At 41.6% G+C, this 19063-nt stretch overlaps 1 protein-coding gene across 1 annotated transcript in view; it reads right to left on the bottom strand.

Moving 5' to 3' along the window:
• Nucleotides 1–19063, bottom strand: part of Nell1 (neural EGFL like 1) — an 827697-nt gene that overhangs the window by 568975 nt on the left and 239659 nt on the right. Inside the window, exons 10-11 of the mRNA XM_021189273.2 lie at nt 18609–18682; nt 10615–10714 (exon numbers count right to left, since the gene is read on the bottom strand). Of these exons, the coding sequence (XP_021044932.1) occupies nt 10615–10714; nt 18609–18682 (174 nt within the window). The remainder of the gene's footprint in view (nt 1–10614; nt 10715–18608; nt 18683–19063) is intronic.

Here is a 19063-nt window from a genome sequence, read left to right as displayed (position 1 = left end):
ACAAGCCCCTGTTTACATACTTATTTTACTTTTTAAAATAAGGATATTAGAGTCTTTGAAACTATTCTGAAATTAGTATATAGTGACATCTTTAATCTAGAATTTGTTCAAATGTCTAAAACATCTTAAATATAAAAATCTTCTTTTCACAGATTTCTTCCATCATGTCTTCTAACATGCAACTAGACATATTGAGACATATCAATTAAACCTTTATGATAACCCTAAAGATTATCAATTATTCTCAGTTATTCTCAATTTACAGGTTAGGGAGATAAGGCTTAGAGTTTGTATATCCAAAGTATACATGAGTAAGTGACAGTCACATTCTGACTCTAAAGTTCTTGCTAGAACTGCTGAGAAAATAATTCTCCCAACATTTAAATACCTGAGGTCATAAAGAACCCCAGCAATAATACCCTTTCCAATGATGCTTGTAGATTGTGTAATCCTTCCTGGAGATATTGTCATTCCATTCTAATCAGAAATTAAATAAAATGCCAACTCCTATGGACATGTGCTACGAGTATCTACTTCTCTCCATGAGCAATAGTAAGGGAATCACAGCCCCCACTAGGAGCATAGAAAACAATAGGACTCTTAGCATGCCTGGCTTCATTTATGCTGTATCGTAATAGCAAACAGACCGCTCACTGTCCATTAATGTTCCTCTCCATTCCAACCTCAGAAGCACCTCACAGAGTCCCGGTGAAAGCTGAGCCTTTGATCACACTCTCAAACCTGAGTTTCATCGGCTCTTCCCATCTGTCTGTGGTACCTTCATCTACCCAAGCCAGAGAAATGGAAGTTGTGCTAGCTCTCACCTCTGGAGAACTACCCCTCCTGAGTCCCATCAGTTTGTATTCATGTATGTGCATATGCACATATTTATGCATGCATATAAATATATGTTGCTTTGAGAATATGGAATCACACTTGAGGCTTTGCATGTATAAGGAAAGCACTCTAACACAGAACCACATCTTGTTCCCTTCTTCCATAAATATATCATCAATTTATCTGCTTCTGGACCTCTTCACAGCTATAATAATGAAAATCTCCCCCCCACTCTACTGTTCTCTCTTAAACAGAAACCATCTCAGCTGCCTTCCTTCTCTAATTTATTCTTCACAGGATGACATGTATCTCTACCCACCTGACCCCTGCCAGTGCCAGTGCCCTGGGTCCCTTCCCTCCCTTCCTGCAAGGGCTTTTCATTTTGCGAACTCTGTAACACTATCTTCTCTCCAGCCTTTTAACTCTTCTAGTGCTTTTTAAAAATTGGTTATTTGTTGTAGCTGATAACCATTTTTTTAATTTTTGTTTTGTTTTGTTTTGTTTTGTTTGTGTGTTTGTTCATTTTTGAAGCGTGCCCCTTATATCCCAGGCTAACACCTTGTGTAGTGGAGAATGATCCCAAGGACTGTGATTACAGTGCCGCACTCAGTCTGTGCAGTGCTGGGAATTGAGCCCAGATCTTTCTGTATTAGAGGTAAGCGCTTTACCAACTAAGGGAAAACCCTCGCCCTTCCTCTAGTATTCTGATCTCTCTCTCTCTTTCTCTCTCTCTCTCTCTCTCTCTCTCTCTCTCTCTCTCTCTCTCTCATTCAAGGGGTTTGCAAAGCCATTCTCCCTGATATAATAACTCAGCCTTCAAGTTAAGGTTAATTATATCCTACTCATTTGGGCAATAGGAGACCTTGGTCAAAGGGTGCAGTATTTCAGTTAAACAAAGGGTAAATTATGACCCTGAATTATACAGCATGAGGTTTATTGATGGTAACAATATATGCCAGAAACCTCCTGAAAATGTTCATGGAGAAGTTCTCACTGAGCACACAAAAATGATGAGTAAGATGCTAAGTATGTGAGGTCATTAGATGGACTGGATTGATTTAATAACTTTATAATGCATATACATGTCAAAACACCATGTTGTAAATCTCTAAGTACATACACATTTTATATTTTTGTCAATTATACCTGCATAAAACTCAATAATAGGTTTTTAAACAGAAAGAACAATAAATCAGTCTCCCCCTCAGTCATATTCAGGGCAATGTTTCTGATTTCCAAAATAAGAAATTTCTTATTTCCTAAATTAAACACCATTATTCTCTCACAAGATGCTGTGACTTTGTTTGTAGCAGTTATCACAATGACTAATTATGGGATTATTTTTTCTTTTATTAGTAGATGCTTATCTCCCCTCTAGACACTTCCCTCAATGGGGGAAAGGACCATGTAAATTTGCCCACCTTCTGACTAAGACAATAGTCCAATGTACCGTAGGAATTCAGCTGATTCTTATTCAGTTATTCACTAAATCCTCATTGTCTTCTCAAGCTAGACTTGAATGTGTTTTTAAGATAAACAAAATGAGTCTGGAGAGGTTAACTGCATCTCCTAGGAAGACAGAACTAGTATATATTTATATACATAAATATATATTTATATGCATACCTAAATATGTGCATATGTGCATACATATATACCAGTAGAAGAAATAGAGTTATAAACACAAATATGACTCCTAATTCCCCTCACCACCCATATGACTGACCAGCAATCATTTCCATCATCAAAGGAAAGGAAATTCAAGAAACACCAACCCTGGCCTGGAGAAACCCACACTCCATCAGCCACTGGCAATTTCGGGGGGGGGGGGAGGGTGAAACACCTGTACCTTCCCAAAAAAACAAACCTTGCTTCCTGCTTTAAGAAACATGCCATCATTTTTCACTGCTTGGAGACTTAACTTCAGAAGGAAAAGAACTTGTCACTCTGTAGAACAATGGGAGGATGAAATAGCAGGATGAAAGAGAACCAATCTGGAGACACCAATGGCTGAAATGAGCAACTGCTCTAAGAAAGTCACAGGACCTGCTGGGATGCAGCTGGGAGTTTCACGCAGGACACACACCTGTGTTTAATTCCCAGAAAAGTGTCATTCATCCAGTCAACAAAAACTCAGTAAACCACATCATCCCACTAACAAAAACAAGCACCCACCCAGTCACTGTGCTTGGCAGTGGAGGCATCACAAATACTACCATAAACCCAAAACAAAGCAGCAAACGCCCATGACGCGTTCAAAGTAATTAATGACCCACCATAAATATTAGGTGTGTCACACTTTTCTTATGGAGAGGTGAAAAATCTGGACTCACTCTGTGGACCTGCCTCTGCATTTCTGTAACAGAAACACTAGCAAGCCAATCTGGTTTCTTTTGAACTGTTTTCCTTCATTGTAATGAAGCTCTCATACTGCCCCTGTCTAAATTTCTTTCTCTCTCTTCATAATTGTGGTAACACTATTCATTTATCTTGCTTTACCTCTGGCTTCTGCCACTAATGATGGACAACATCTGTGTTCTTTGCCCTGTGACTTTATCTACAATAAAGACAGAATACTCTTGACCCGAGGCTTTGCTGAGATGACTAAAGACTGACTCCATTAAAACAATGGTTTTCAATCTTGCTAATGCTGCACCTTTAATACAGTTCCTCATGTTGTGTGACACCCCCCCCCAGTTAAAATTATTTTGTTGCTACTTCATAACTGTAATTTTGCTACTGTAATGGTATGTTTCCTGATGGTCTTAGGTGATCCTTGTGAATGAGTTGTTGCCCCCCCTCGAAGGGTCAAGACCCATACTACTGCCATAGAGGGACACATAGCTTGCCCTGGGTCCCCTGCCAATAATGCACTCCTCATGAGCAAGCTAGGTAGTTTACCTTTGAATTGTGTACCTGCGCATTCAGAATACACATTCCAAACCCCTCTACCCTAAGTCAAATGTCAAGAAGTCTATCCCTCTCCCATTCCCAACTGCTTGCCCAACCTTGTAATTCACACAAAGAGCAATGTGTGCCGGTCTGTGTGCCTCAGAGCTAGTGAGCACCATCCACCCATTGGTTCGGAGAGATGCTTGATAAGAATTGAGGGCCCTTAAGGTACCTCAGAGCCAGAATACATGTCACAAGAGAAACCAGAGCCCTGGGGGGACACACCAGGACAGGACTATCAAAGGAGGGTGGGCTCCATGTCCTCACAGGTTCTGTCTTAAAAGCACTCGCTTCCTTCTGAAATCATCAACGTTTAACTGCCTTCCTATCCCAGGCAATGCAGTCCTGGTTTCCAGTCTAATGATCAATGGACCTCGTTCTGGGCATGTCCTAGACCTTTACCCAATAGAGCACTTCCATGGGCACTGAACTCCTGTCTCCTCTAGACAGTATTGTCCTTCAAATTCCTCTGCCCACCGCACAGCAGTTGCATTGCAGCCCTGTCTTCATGGTCCATGTTAGCTCACGTGTGCAGAGTTTTGATCTGACCCATCTGTCAACATACAGAGAACCCCCTGCCATGAAACCCTGCCCGTTCTGTGTGTGCGCAAGCCCACATGCTCACTAAATGCCTCCTTTCCAAATCACTTTTCACCTCTAACACCCTGAAGTTACCTCACTAAGATCATTTCAATTACAAAACCACCTGAAATGATCAGGAAGCGTGGGAGTGAAACTCATGTGGTAACAGGATTCTTTGGGAGGATTTAATTGAAGAGCATAAAATCTTAAATAGTACAAATAATCTCAGCTAATTTCGGTCCAGGCCAGATGACAAGGCAAGTGAGCATGAATTAAAATTACCGATAAACACATTTGGAACAGATGTCAGAAAGAACTTTCTTCCAACACCCAAAGTCATAAACATGAAGCGAAACCCTCCAAAGTCGTTGGCGATGCTGAAGACACAATTAGAGCTGGTTATGAGGGAAATAAAACTCCAAGGAGTGTGTTGAAGGTGCCAGGATGGGCCGAATGATCCGTGTGTTTTCCTGAAGTGGTCTTGAAAATGCACAGTCAAGATTACTTGCTTTTTTTGTTGATGTTGAGCCTTTGACTGAGAGTACCAGAAATCCATGGGTAATACTTCCTGCTGGGTCTACATTCAGTCCTTCATTGCCTTCTTCCAGCAAGAAGCATAGCTGCCACTCTACTGTCCACTCTGCCTCCACAACTAATGACCACACACTCTAAGGTGACAGGCCTCTTCCACAGCTATTACCTCAAAACAATGAACATAAACAATTTTCCATGGGTGGCTATGAGACATCAGAAAAAAAAAAAAGCATCAATGATCAGAGTGGTCAGTCAGGGCAGTTTTGGGTACTACACAGGTAGCTGAGACCTGCAGACCCAGCAACAGTGCAGAGCCCCCAGCTGTGCCCATCACACTCAGTCCTATGCATGTATCTTCCTAAACTGCCCTGTGGTTCTTTTCCTAGGTCTGTCTTGGCTACACCAAGATGCAGTCCATCTGCTGAAACCTATGAACTGAGCTGCCTATTTACTTGGTTCCTTTACCTTCCTTAAAGGCAGAGGGAATGGCCCACAGGATTGCAGTATCTGACAAACCCAGGATTGAAAAAAGCAAGGTGCCCAAGCTCCTGGTCTAAATCCTGGGTCAGCTGATGGTGCTGAACACTATAGATCACAACACATTGTCATGCTTCACTGTAATTTCTCAGATTCAAATTCTACAAAGACAAAAAAAAAAAAAAAAATCCCTCAATTTTGAAACAAAGGTCTGTATCCTTCATCTTGACTAGTCATTGGAGTGGTAGCAGACATAAAAGAAAATGGGTATCACTAATCTGATAAAAACAAAATCATGTTATGATCAAACAAAGGAGTTACAACTTGGAAACATAAGTTACAACTCAGAAAAATGTTTTATCAATACTATTCCATGTGGAGTATATTATCCAGTGCTGAAAATTGTACCATTTGAAGTCTTGAAAGTAAAAAACACAGAACAGCCCCCCTATAATCAGAAGGTCTGCCCTGTCCCCTATATTAAAGATTACATAATACACGATTATTTAAAGCAATGTTATTTGTTAAGTTGGATATTTTTATGGTCATCGCTTAAATACTAATCCGGAGATGGAGGACAGTTCTCTCCAATGCTCAGACTATGCCCCTTGGGTAAGGTGGCCTAACAGATTTTTAACAAAAATAAATCTCGAAAAAATGTCAAATTCTCAAAGCATGAGAACAGCTTTAATTTCAACTTCCAAGGAACGGCATCTCAGACAACATCTCACAGCATACAGACCTGACACGCCCAGTGAGACAGAGATGGTGAGAACATCCACTGGAAGTTCCTCTACACGAGTGTATAGAGAATACAGCCACTTGGGTTTTTGTGATCAGTCACTCCAAGGTAGCAGAAGACATGTGGCCACAATTTCCACAGAGACAACGCTGGAGATAACACACTTCATTCATCAGACCTCAGGTGTCTATTTGGATGCCTATAGGAGATCTCAGCCAAAAAGGTAGCCTTCCCATATTCAGGATAAAGGCTGATTTTATAGGGCGTTGTAAAAATGGCTCAGCAGTCAAGACCACTGTCTGCTCCTGCAGAGGACCCAGATTCGATTCCAAGCACTAGATGATGGCTCACAACTTGTCTATAATCCAGTTCTAGGGCATTCGATGCCTTATTCTGGCCTCTGTAGGCAATGCATGTGCATGGTACACAGATATACATGCAGGTAATACTCCTACACACAAAATAAATCTTTTTTATTTTAATCAATTTGTGTAGATATTGACTCAATTCTGCCTTTGTTTGCTTTATGTTTTGAGGAAGTGGGGTAAAAAAAAACTGAACTCTTTGCCTTAGACAAAGTCCCTGAAATCTATGTCTTGTTAAAAAGGTACTAGTTTAGGTCCATCTTCATCTAAGACCCCACCCAAAAAACATGAACATAGCAGGAAAGGTGAAAAAAAAAAAAAAAAAAACAGTGAGTGACAGAGAACGGTGTGAGATTATTGTGCCATCTCTAAATGAGCCCTTAAGGGATAAATCAGCAACTGAGTCAGATTCACAGTGAGTGTGGTTCAGGACCACAGATGTTGAGTTCATCTGGAATGATCATGTAAGCTGTAGGGCTTTGTGAGGAAGTCATGGACACTAACCTGATGATGATCTTGTTACATAATGTGTCACCAGGACCAAAGACATGGGCAAGTGAGTTCCTGTTCTGGGACTCTGGGCTCCTGTCCTCAAAAGGAGGAAGTAATGACAGCGGGAGGTGCTGCAAAGACCCTTGGTCAAAAATCATACTTTTATTTCTGGAACATTATTGATGAATACGGCTAGCCTCTGTGCTGGGGGGAAGGGGGATAAGGCAGAAGGCAAAAAAAGAAGTTAAATGTAAGATGATGACCCAAGCTAAGTATTAGACCACCGACCAGATTGCTTTTCTAAACCTAAAAGGATTAAAAAAAAAAAAAAAAAAAAAGTCAGAAAGGATCTAGCTAACTGGGTATTTGACAATGTGTTGGAGATAGGGACAGATTCCAAAGAGTAGCTATTATCATTTTTTAGTATGAAGAAAATTTTATTAGAGTTTAAAAGAAGAATCTCAAGAACAGGGAAGCTATTAATCCTCACAGCTGCCCAGAGGGGAAGGATGGAGGACAGAAGAGAAAGGTCATGAGGGCAGCCTGCACAAAGGTCAGTGGCATGGCAGCCAGGAGCCGCTTAGTGGTTTAGCAAAGACATGCAAAGTACTGTTAAGGAAAGCATGCTTAAAGCAGAGACAGTAGGATCAAAACAAGATGGTACCCTTTCCAGGGTAACTCAGGACAGTGGGCAGACTTGTAAAGCCCAATGGCCATTGTTCTGTAAAATACTGCAACAGAGGCAGGAATTCTGGGAATGAGAAGTACAGTATGTCATTAAAGACTTAGTTAGTCCACCTACCTCTTTAGCATGGCTTAAGGTGAGCTACATTCCTCAGGGTGGTTCCTGGGCCAGATGACCAAGCCGCCCAGCTGGAATGTTAGCTCTCAACACAAGCCAAACATTGACCAGATTTCCCTTACTGCTGAATAACTATGATTTTTTTAACTAGATTAGCTTTTAAGATTTTTGAATCAATTCTAGATTCTCCTTATCCAACTAATTTTCCCTGAGTGAAAACTTCATAGAAGAAGAAATGCTTGAGCTGACATTTGAAGATAGAAGACAAAATTTAGTAAAGAAGAGGATAACGGAAAGAGGAAGTGAGGCAAGTTCTGCCCCATAAATTAATTAGCCATTAAGTGTCACATGCAGGATAAATGTCAAGAGAGGGGCTGGAGAGATGGTTCAATGGTTAAGAGGACCTGGTATTCTTGCAAAAGATCCAAGCTCATTTCCTAACCCCCACACAGCAGTTTGCAAACATCTCTAAGTATAGTTTCAGGGAGCCTGACACCCATCTTCCCACTTCTGTAGGTAACAGGCATGTTCAGGGTTCACAGGCTTATATGCCACCCAAATACTTGTACATGAAACAAAATCAAATAAAATAAGCAAATCTAAAAAAACGTATTTTAAAAAAACTAGAAATTTGAAGTCAAAAGAAGTAAAGGCACAGAGGGATTAATTTGCCATACTACCCAAGAAACCCCCTCCACTGTGTCTTCTCTGAATGGTGACTCCAGTTCTTGTGGAAGACGCAGAATTCAGAACACAAAAGCAACTCTCACCTACACAGCATTTCCAGAGGTAACCATCACCCTCTTCCTCCAGACATTTCCTAGCTAAGCAGAGAGGATCCAGGGAAGGAAAGCCCTCAGCTCCACAGCATGTCCTCTCTTGTTCCTCTACACCTGAACCAGGTTTGGCAAAAGCCACCCACAGTGATTTCGGAGGGAGCCTCGTGCGCCTGTGGGAGCTCCCAGCAGCCTTGCTGATGAAGCGTGTAAGCTCTAGGTAGGCACAAGCCGAGGGAGAGACACCAATTGTAAACTGGGTCAGAACAATGAAATTCCTCTTGAGTTTCTGTGCCCTAATCAATGTTTCTGCTCTAATGAAGCCATTAATCAGAAAAGATCTGCATAAACAGAGGCCCACTTGGCACCTCAACAAATAGCTAGTGATGGATTTTGCATTAAATTATAAGACCTACCTAACAACCTTATTGGTTCCCAATAAATGCATCTCTCTGAAAATTCAACTCAATATGTAGGTATTTCTAAGATCTTCCAGCTGCAAGTAAGCTCCTCATCATACAGTTCTTCCCCCTAAAAAGAGACATACTTTCCAGGGGGTTATGACTCATAAGATTCTAAAAGTTATCTAAATTCACAAAGCTCAAAAACTCATGAAACTTCACAGGCTTAGACAGTTCAGGAGGGGTGATCCCTTTAGCCATGCTCCTGTGAGTGACCCATCAGCCATGGTTCTGTAGCTCACTCCAATATGCTCATTGGTTCACCGAGATAGACTTGGGTGGAATGATTTCTTTAGGCTGTCTTCTTCAATGTCCTATCCAGCCTGGGCAGACATTTGTTTTCAACCCTCCAGAAAAACATCATGGAGAGCAGAAGTAGATGAGTCAGGGCTGATATTCAGAGTTGTCATGTCCCTGATTCTATAGCCAATTTTTTTTTTTTAGAGCAATGAGACTTTATATAGCAGAACTCTCTCCTGACCAACCACTGAGAGTAATCACAACTTCAGATGAGAACACATCTTAATAATGTACATTTTCCATATAAATCAGAAGGTGCTGGGGATGAAGTCAGTCAATCAGGACCTGCTCCCAGGAGTTCCTAGAAATAGTTTTGGACACAGCTGTGCCCTCTCATATACCTACACCCCAGCCTCCTTGTGTGCTTCTGTTCGCAAGAGCAGAGTTAAGGAGATATAATAGAAAACTAGTCTGCTAAAGCTAAAATATTCACTCTGTGGCTCTTTATAGTAAGAAAAATGTTGCAAACCTTTCCTAGAATGAAAAAAAAAATGAGGAGGAGGAGGAGGAGGAGGAGGAGGAGGAGTTAAAGAACTAAGCATCAAGTAACCTAAGTTAACCTATTAGACTCCAGGTCTTCCTTAACTCAGAAACCTCCAAAATTTGGTTAGGGATGTTCCACATTAGTGTGAATTATAGAATGTGAGGTGCTTGAAATAGGCACAGCTATGAAATAGTGGCTATGATTTCTAACTGGATTCACAGGTTAAGGTTTTTAATAAATTCTAGGTTCTCCTAACCCACCTAATTCTCCCTATGTGAGAACTTCAGGAAAGAATCAATTCATGAACTAACAACTGAAGACATAAGAATAAGTTTGGAAAAGAGGACCCAGAAAGAGAAATCAATTCCTGCCTAAGAATTAACTAGCAGGCATACTTATTTGAAGTTTTGAGTCATTCTGGCCAGTGGATGAGGCAGGGAGGGACACTGCTCAGCCCCACTCAGTAAGAAAATGTAATAGTGATGGTAATGGTTGTTATCACAGGAACTATCATTTACTTTAATATAGAAACTACTGGTTATTGGATGTCTGTCTCACGCTGGGCCTTCTGCTCTGTGCTTATGCATTTTCCCATTTAATCTTCACAGCAGTCTTATGAGGTGGGTACTATTATTATCCTCAGTTTACAATTGAGCAGACAATCTCAGAGAAAGGTAAATGGGCTCTACAAGTCTCTGAAATCAGGATGGAGTGAGGCAGACAAGCTCACTGTTCATCAACCCCTCAAGCTCACCACCAGACCCACCCAGAAGCCCTTACTTGCCACACCCACTTGCCACACCCACTCACCTCGGCAGACCCTGCAGCACTGATTCTCCGGAAGAATATGATCCTTCTCTGAGCAGTTCAAAGGAGGGCAAGCTTCTGTGATTTTTACCAAGACTCCACCCTAGAAGCCAAATACCAGGAAAGAGTTAGTTCCTATGGAGAGCCCACTGTAGGTGCTTCTAACGTAACTACCCAGATGCTAAGAGCATTCTTGGGAATTCCACTGAGAACAATCTTGCAAGTCAAATTGATGAGTTCAGGGAGAAAAATCAGGCTTCCTTTCTATATCAAAACAACCTGGGTATCTACAAGTGCCATTCTTTTTTTCTTTTTTTTTTTTTTTTGTCTCTTTTTCTAATGCAAAGGGACACCCACCCACAGTGATATACTGGTAATTTCCAATGGCTGACTGCTGAGTGCAGCAGCATCCTGTGTCAGTTACTGAGTTCTCTGCTGTAAAATGCAACCGTTCACGTTGTGCAACCCATGTTGTATACAACAGACTTCTGTGAAGTAATTCCAGCTTCCACAGACCACAGCCTTGTCACCAGATGTCAACAGGGTGGCTTCCTAGTTCTCAGTAGACTTACAATTCAGGTGGAATGAGATATATAGTTCCTAAACTAGGAATGCTAATACAGGGTGGAAATTCATTTTAAAATATGCTCTGGTAAAGGCAATGTAATGTGTGCTGCAGAGAGTAGTTAACTCTGAGCAGGCAGAGAGAGATTATGAAGGGGTCACGTTGGAAGGGACTTGACTAATTGTATAAAGAGACTTTACAGGTCAAGACAGTAGACAAGGCACATGGACATGAAAGAGCACCAGTCAGATGAGAAATAGATTTCCTCTGGCTGTAAATAATATAACTTATGACAATGCTGTTAAATATTCAACTGTACACTCTTGGCCTCACTGATCTGAGGTCCTCCTGATTGACATGAGTGGTGTCTGCATTTAGTTTTATGCTGAATTTTTTTAAAATAAGCCCATTGATTACTTTCTTTTAAAAGGCTGAAGAGGCTCTCAGTTTATCTAATGCATTTAGGTTTTTCTCTCCAATCCTTTGCAAGGTGGTTAAGACAGTCAAGAAGAGGAACCTCGGTTTAGGACAAAAGTCAGTCCCAAACAGAGGTGGGAAGGAAGACAGCACCGAGCTGCACAGCCATGAGGATAGGAGAGGCAGGCACTGTGTTTTATGTTTCCAAGAGAGACCCACTGTCCTCTGACCACCCCATGCCCTTCCCAGTTATCTAGTTTGGCAGAAGGGACACTAATTTCTAGAGAAGAGAACAGTCAGGACATCAAATGCCAAATAGAAATACAAAACACAAGACTCTTGCTTGAGAACGATCATGCTGGTTGCACAAAGTGAGCCACAGACATCAGCCACTTGCCTTCCAGTAAGTTATCTGCAACATGTCTCTCTCTTCTTTCTTGAAGTTTCCCAGCCAGCCAGCCTGGTCATTCTCTTTCATACTCCTCACCCCCCCACACACACACACACACACAACCTCTGGTGATCTTCCTAAACTCTTACTCTCCCCACCCCCGGATTCCATAAGAGACTTTTCCTAAGACTCAATAACTGATCCTGTTACACTCAGTCCTCTTTTTCAGCTAGAGTCTATCCTCATTTCTCATGTATCTGACAGTGGTCAGAGTCTAAGCATCAGGACCAAGATTACTGTCCACCTCTGCGTCAAACCAATTATTCCAAGGCAACAGAAGCTAAGCAGCTTGCTCTCCGGAATTGCACTCTTTAGAAATGGAAATGAATGACTTATTATCAACTCCCATCCTATCATTCCATAGTAAGATACAGGTGCATTGCCTCCAACATAGATTTAAAAAAAACAAAAACAAAAACACTATTGAGTACTTTTTAATCCAAACTATGCTCCCATCTCCAAGTTCTGGATGCTTTTCTAACACCCTGATGTTGACTCACCTCTGACAGAGGGTACATTGATTGTTGCCTCCATTTGGAAAGCTGGAAGCTACCCTCAAGTTCTACACCCGCATTTCCATGGCCCAAAGCCTGTGGCTGAACAGTATGTAAGGCCTACATCTACAAAATGGACCATCTCTGAGGCATGATTTATGTTCCACAATGCCCAGTGGGTTCCAGCTATATGTGACCTTTTGTCTGACTTCTTTCTTTGCTCAGGTTCTTCCCATCCCCCACCTAATGCATCCATGATCTAATGGGTCCTACTGGGAATACATAATTCACTTGGAGAGAATGCATGTGACACAGCACCCGTGTAGAGGTCAGAGGATAATGTGCCAAAGTCAGTTCTCTCCTTCCACCACGTGTGTGATGGGAACTGAACTCATGTTGCCAAGCTTGGTAGCAGGATTTTTGCCTGCCGAGTCATCTCAATGGTTCACAGTTGAGAATTCTAATCAACCCTTAATATATTTAATAAATAAGACCCAATTCCAAAGTTTAAATTGAGACAAACCTATTGATATATTTTTAAAATAACCTGAACTTTATTGTTGGATAAATGCATCTACAGCCATTAGCCTAGGGAGAAACGTTTTTCAACTTTATTTTGAAAATTATTGCCAGTAAGACGTAATCTGTCATTACTTTAAAATCTTCCTGATTGTTATATGTTGTGACCTCTGCACTGAGTTTTGTGTTGGTGGAAAAACACAATTATTCCACTTTTCCCATTTTAGAGTAACTAACCTGCTCAGTGCTCAAACATAAACATTCCAACTTCTATACAAATCACCTGGCCAGGCACTGGCTTGAATTTCTAACAATACATAAACAGCTGCAAGTTGAAAACTGCCACTGTGCTGAAGAAATGTTCCAGAAAAGTTGATAATTGGGCAAATGGAAGCAAGACTGTCAGGAGAGTTCCTCAACTTGGTTTAAAAATAATGTGTTGGAAACTTGCTGTGAGATCATGTCTCCTAGTAATAATGTCAGAAGCTGCACCCACAAGTTCTCATCCATGTGACTGCCTAAAGAGAAGCTTAATAAGGACAATACCAGTAAACATGCTAAAGTGGATGGAGAAAATCCCACAAGGCCTTGATTCTACATGAAGACTCACACAACTAAGGGGTGCTGAAAGCAGAAGAAATGTTTATCCAGTGCCAAGTGCTCATCCCTGAAAACATATACAAGTAACATCATACGGACTGAGTGGGCTACAGTAAGGAACGTATATGTATATTCATATATACGTGCAATAACAATGGATTAAATTGAGAATGTGGATTTGAAAGAGATCAAGGAGGGGTAGAATGGGGCAGTCTGAAGGGTGGAAAAGAAAGATATCTTTCTATTATAGTCTTCATTTTTTAAAAACTAAATAAAAAAGAAAAAGAAAAGAAAGAAATGGCCTAATAAATAATAGAGTGGAGTGAAGAGGCAGCTGAGTGGCTGCAAGCTTATGATGTTCTTGCAGGGACCAGAGTTTGGTTGCCAGAATCCACAACACATAGTTCACAACTTCCTCTAACTTCAGCTCCAGCTCCAGGAGATTATACACCTCTAGCCTCTGAGTGAGTGTACCTGTCCCTCACAGGCACATATATGCAGAGACATATAAACAAAGCAAAAAATTAAGACGAAAGATGTCTCTTATTCAGTCCCATAAAACAGAAATGGGGAGAGATCCAGGTTGCCTTTCATTGTCTGAGGATCCTCATCTGAACCAAAGAACACAATCATTATTTGAGCAAGGATATACTTTATTCTCTCAAGAGAGTATGTGTATCACTTTGGGTGACTTGGGGAGAAATTAATTTATTACATGCAATAGAAGCCATACAATTTTGGAATTAAAACACTGAGAAAGACTAGGTAGGGCAAACCAGTCCCATCCACACCTGCTATCCACTATTCTTACTGAACATACTCATTACATGGGCCTCCACATTCTTCTATGGTCTGATATAGAACTTCCCTTCGTTGATTAAGCAGTGTTTCCTAGCCTAACTGACTCTGTATCTTCAGTTACACTGAAAGGTAATCATTCATCTGTGCTAGTCAATGTTGATGGTCAATTTGACAAGATCTAGACTGTTTTCTCTCAAGTGAATCTAGAGCCACTTAAGAGTAAAACATCCAGTAGTGCTTAGGATTATATAGATTAGACGGATTGTGTGAAGACCTAACCTAACCTAGGGTAGCACTATTCCCTGAGTGATTGAATTAGGGAAAAGTGACCCAGGCCGGCATTCACCTCTCTATGCCTCCTGACTATAGGTATAATGTGCCTCCAGTTCTAGCTGTCATGACTTCCCATCATGATAAGTCTAGAGGGAATACTAAAGATCAAGCAGAAAGAATAGAGCTGGAGGATGAGGAGGAAGAGGTGGGCCACAGAGAGACATGGCCATTGCACTCATCAACTCAGTGCAGCTGTGGCTACTGGAAGACCTGTACAAGACTAGATCCATCAACACTTCATCTGGGACAGGGAAGGGAGCCATGAGGTCCTGCTGCTGGGGTGGGGTGGGAGGAGGCATGTGTTATTTTCTTCAGGTTAGCCTTCATTCCTTAAATAACCCCCCACACACACACACTCATGCAAGCGACACTAATTCAACTCTGTGGTTCCGACACACACTGAGAAATGAAACTAGGAGGCAAATCTTTTTCAAAAGAGGAATGGTATCAATAGGACAGGGTGGGGATAACAGGGAGTGACAATGGATAGAACTCATGGTATACATGTGTGAAACTTAAAGGATAAAAAAATTAAAATATTTTTAATCTATGAACAAAGGAAACCCTTCTCCCTTAGATGACTTCCTTCACCAGAATATTTTATCATAACAAAAAAGGAAATGAACATAGTACCTCTCTAAAATACAAAACCAAGAACATTACAAATAATTTAAAGCTGGAGGAATGAGCACAGAAAAGCTAAGACTGTGTATTATACAGCCATACACAGAGTCTGACTCCAGCTAGCTCCTTGCCCTTCTGAATCCTGACCGCCACATCTGTGTAGTACATACCTTGTAGGGTTATTATGATACTTAAATGTGATAATATGTTTTAACTATCTTAGATAATAGTCAAAAAATAGTAAGTACACACACACATGCACACACATACATGCACACACATACAAACATGCATACATACACATATAGTTTATGCAAAGAGTTCTCTGGCCCAATTTCCTTCTAACTCATCAGTCCTCGACATAGGAATAATGAATCAAAGACTACAGAGTGTCTGTTTCATGCTCTGTCCATTTCATGCTCTGCTCATCTTTGATGACAAGGATGTAGTCACAAAGAAGACTTTAGAGAGAGTCACCCAAGGCCTCTGCTCAAAATGCAAAAGGGAATAGGATTAACGAGTGTCAGTCCTGTGGCTTATGCTGTGATCACAGAGAGTGGGCAGAATTGCTTTTAATCATGCCACCTTTCCCTGGGGTAGGAGAGAAAACCAAAGGCAGAATCTAAATTCATTGTCCTCCCCAGAAGGGAACCTATTTACACAGACCATGCCATCTTTAATTGTACTCAAGGAAGGTAGACAAGGCCATGTGAGGCAAGAACAACTCATGTTCACTGCAGATTTAGTGCCAAGCACCACATTTTCTCCTCCATGTACTCAACATCCTTTATTGTGATGTGCCTGTCTTAGGTTGGAGACCATGCCAGCTCCAGGCCTGGGATCTTCTTAGTTGATCAAGAGACAAAAAGTCCTCACTGCCATCTCATATCCACCATTGATCCTGGCAAAAGATCCATGCCCAACATCGATTGGTACAGAGATACCAGTCCCAGTGTCATGCAGTTGCTGCCTAAAGTCCTAGCCAAAAGCAATATGAAGGAGGATAGGGCTGACTTTGTTAATTTGGTTCACAGTTCCAGGTTATCGCCCATCATTGCAGAAAGGTCAAGGCAGGAACTTAAAATACCACATCCACTGTCAAGGGTAGAGGGAGAGACAAGCGTACCCCATGTCACCTGCCTACTGGCTTCTGTGCTCAGCTAGCCTTACATGCTCTTACAGGTCAGGGCCTAGCACATGAAATGGTGCTGTCCACAATGGGCTAGGGTAGTTAACAAAACAGTTCCCACAGACATACCCATAGGTCAACCTCATCTAAAGACTTTATCTAAGTGATTCTAGGTTATATACATTGATGTTTACAACTAACCATCACACTACCCCACCTGTGTCATCAACAAACTAGTTGTACCAACAATTTCTGCCAGGCCTGATGCCAGACAGGGAGGGATAATGAGGAAGACAAATATGAATTCAAGGGGATCAACCCTTAGAAGATGTTTCTACTAAGAGAAGGATACAGGACAAAGCCTTTTTCCCTGAGCCCCAAAAAAGGAGAGATTTGGGTTCTTCTTTCTTTGGGGTCTCTTTGAATGCCCAGTAAGCCTCTAAACACTTTGTTCTGTTCAATGTTTAAAATACATTCTTCCTTTTCTCTTGGGATGTGAGGAAAAGAAAAGAACATAAGTAAAAAGCATTTAAAAAGATGTCCACAGGACAGTTCACGCAGCATCTCTTGCTGTGCCTCACAAAACCAGCTGTGGCCACATGGTAACACATTTTTCTCTTCTTCCTTTCCCTCTCCATCCCTTCCTGTCTGTCCCTTCCTCCTGATGTCCCAGCTCCAGCTCCTCATCACTAACAAAAAATATATAAGGAAAGTATTAACTCAAAAGTCCCGTGCCTCAAGTTTTGTTCTCCAGGACCCTAAATCAAATGGGTAAGTAGTACTTTTCCTTTGCTGTCTTCTCTGCTAATGCTGGCTACGAGAAGGATGTCTGGCCAGGCAGTCCAGCTGAAGGCTGGAACAACTTTTGTACTGACATTCGTCTGCATTCCCCTAGGATGCAGTGAGCAAGGTAGGAAGAGGAAAGATGGAAAGACAGTACTTTAACTTAATCTTTTGCTTCCACTGTTTCCCAACTGTCTCTTACTAGGAACCAACAAAGGGAATCAGAACTTCACCGAAGTCCATGTTACTACAGACTTTTGATCTGTTGACACGATGCCACTCTGTCAGAGGATACAAACTTACTCTCATGCCTTCCAGAGATCAAAAGTAAGGTCACTGGGTAGAGGTTATAAAAAGGTGGATTTTCACCAAATCAAAGGAATTTTCTGGTTACTAATGGTTTCTAGTCAGGGAATGAACTACTTGTGTTAATAAATGCCAGTCAAGGTATAGGCAAGTGCACATGGGTATTTTCACAGAAAACTGTATCAGATTCTCTACTGTGATAGTTGATCTCTAAGGACACGTGCTCCTGGTATCCATGCCTTCTCACCATCCTCCTTAATAATAAATCTCAAGCAGTCAAATACAAATAATAGAGTTGAGAGAGAATGATGCCACACAGCTTTGGAGACTAGGTCATAGGAAACATTAGAGCTTTCACCTTGGTCTTTTGGGAAGGTTTGTTCTGAGGAAAAGTACTCTCAACATAAGAAATGCCTCAGACCATTATTCCATAAGAAAGTTTGTACATAGCCATGCATGAGGAAGGGGAGAGTCTGTTTCAATTCTCTTAGAGATGCATAAAGAAGTCATCTTGGGCATCCAACATCCTGACTTGTGTAGTCAACATAGGATTCTACCTCCAACAGTCAAAACATTGTGACCACATTGAGATTCCAAGAAAGAATTGTACATCTGACAGCATGCAACATATACAACTACAAGAGATCATTCTTTGACCACTTGTGGAGCTTGGCCCAGACAGGGACGGTATCACCTACTCTCTTGCCTACCACCAACACATCACCTTTCCTTGGGACCACCTGTCAACATCCCCATTCACAGCAACTCCTGTCTCATTTTCCTTTCCACATCCTTCCCATACTGACTGCTTCAAAGCATGTTACATACTTGACTACACTGTCTAGATCCACCTTGACTCCAGCCCATTAACTCTGCACCTCAGGGACCCACTTAGGCCAACATGCCCCACAGAGGAACACCACAAGTCTGTCTTCTCTGTTCTGTGGAAATGACAGGGACCATGGATAAACTTACTCGACATTCCCGGCAGGTCTTGGTTAAAATCCGCTGGCCCTCAGCAAGAACTTTTCCTCCATAGATACATTTTGCTGCAAGAAAACAAAAATACAGTTCATGCCTGGTCATGCTATGCTACAAAATGCCCTCAGAGTCTCCGTCGGAAACTAACAGCTCCCACAGATTCCTTGAGTCTAAGTGATATAAACTTCTTCATCTAATGGAAGGCGTGGCAAGAGGAGCATGCAAGGCCCCTGCAGCCCTCAGCCTGACCTCAGATTTTTGAGTTTACCTTACCTTCATAGCAAAGCAAAATTGTGGGGGAAAAAAGTCAAAGGGTAAATTTTGGGTTGAACGTTTTTGTAGGTGGGTTGGTGTCCATATCACTCCATTGGAGTTCCGGCCTGGCTTCAGGAGGTAGCCTCTTCAGGTTCCATATCCCCAATGCTGTGAGTCAAAGCTAAGGTCACCCC

This window comes from Mus pahari, chromosome 1 (assembly GCF_900095145.1).
Source record: "Mus pahari chromosome 1, PAHARI_EIJ_v1.1, whole genome shotgun sequence".
Taxonomy (NCBI): domain Eukaryota; kingdom Metazoa; phylum Chordata; class Mammalia; order Rodentia; family Muridae; genus Mus; species Mus pahari.
This window is presented reverse-complemented; position numbering and strand designations above follow the sequence as displayed.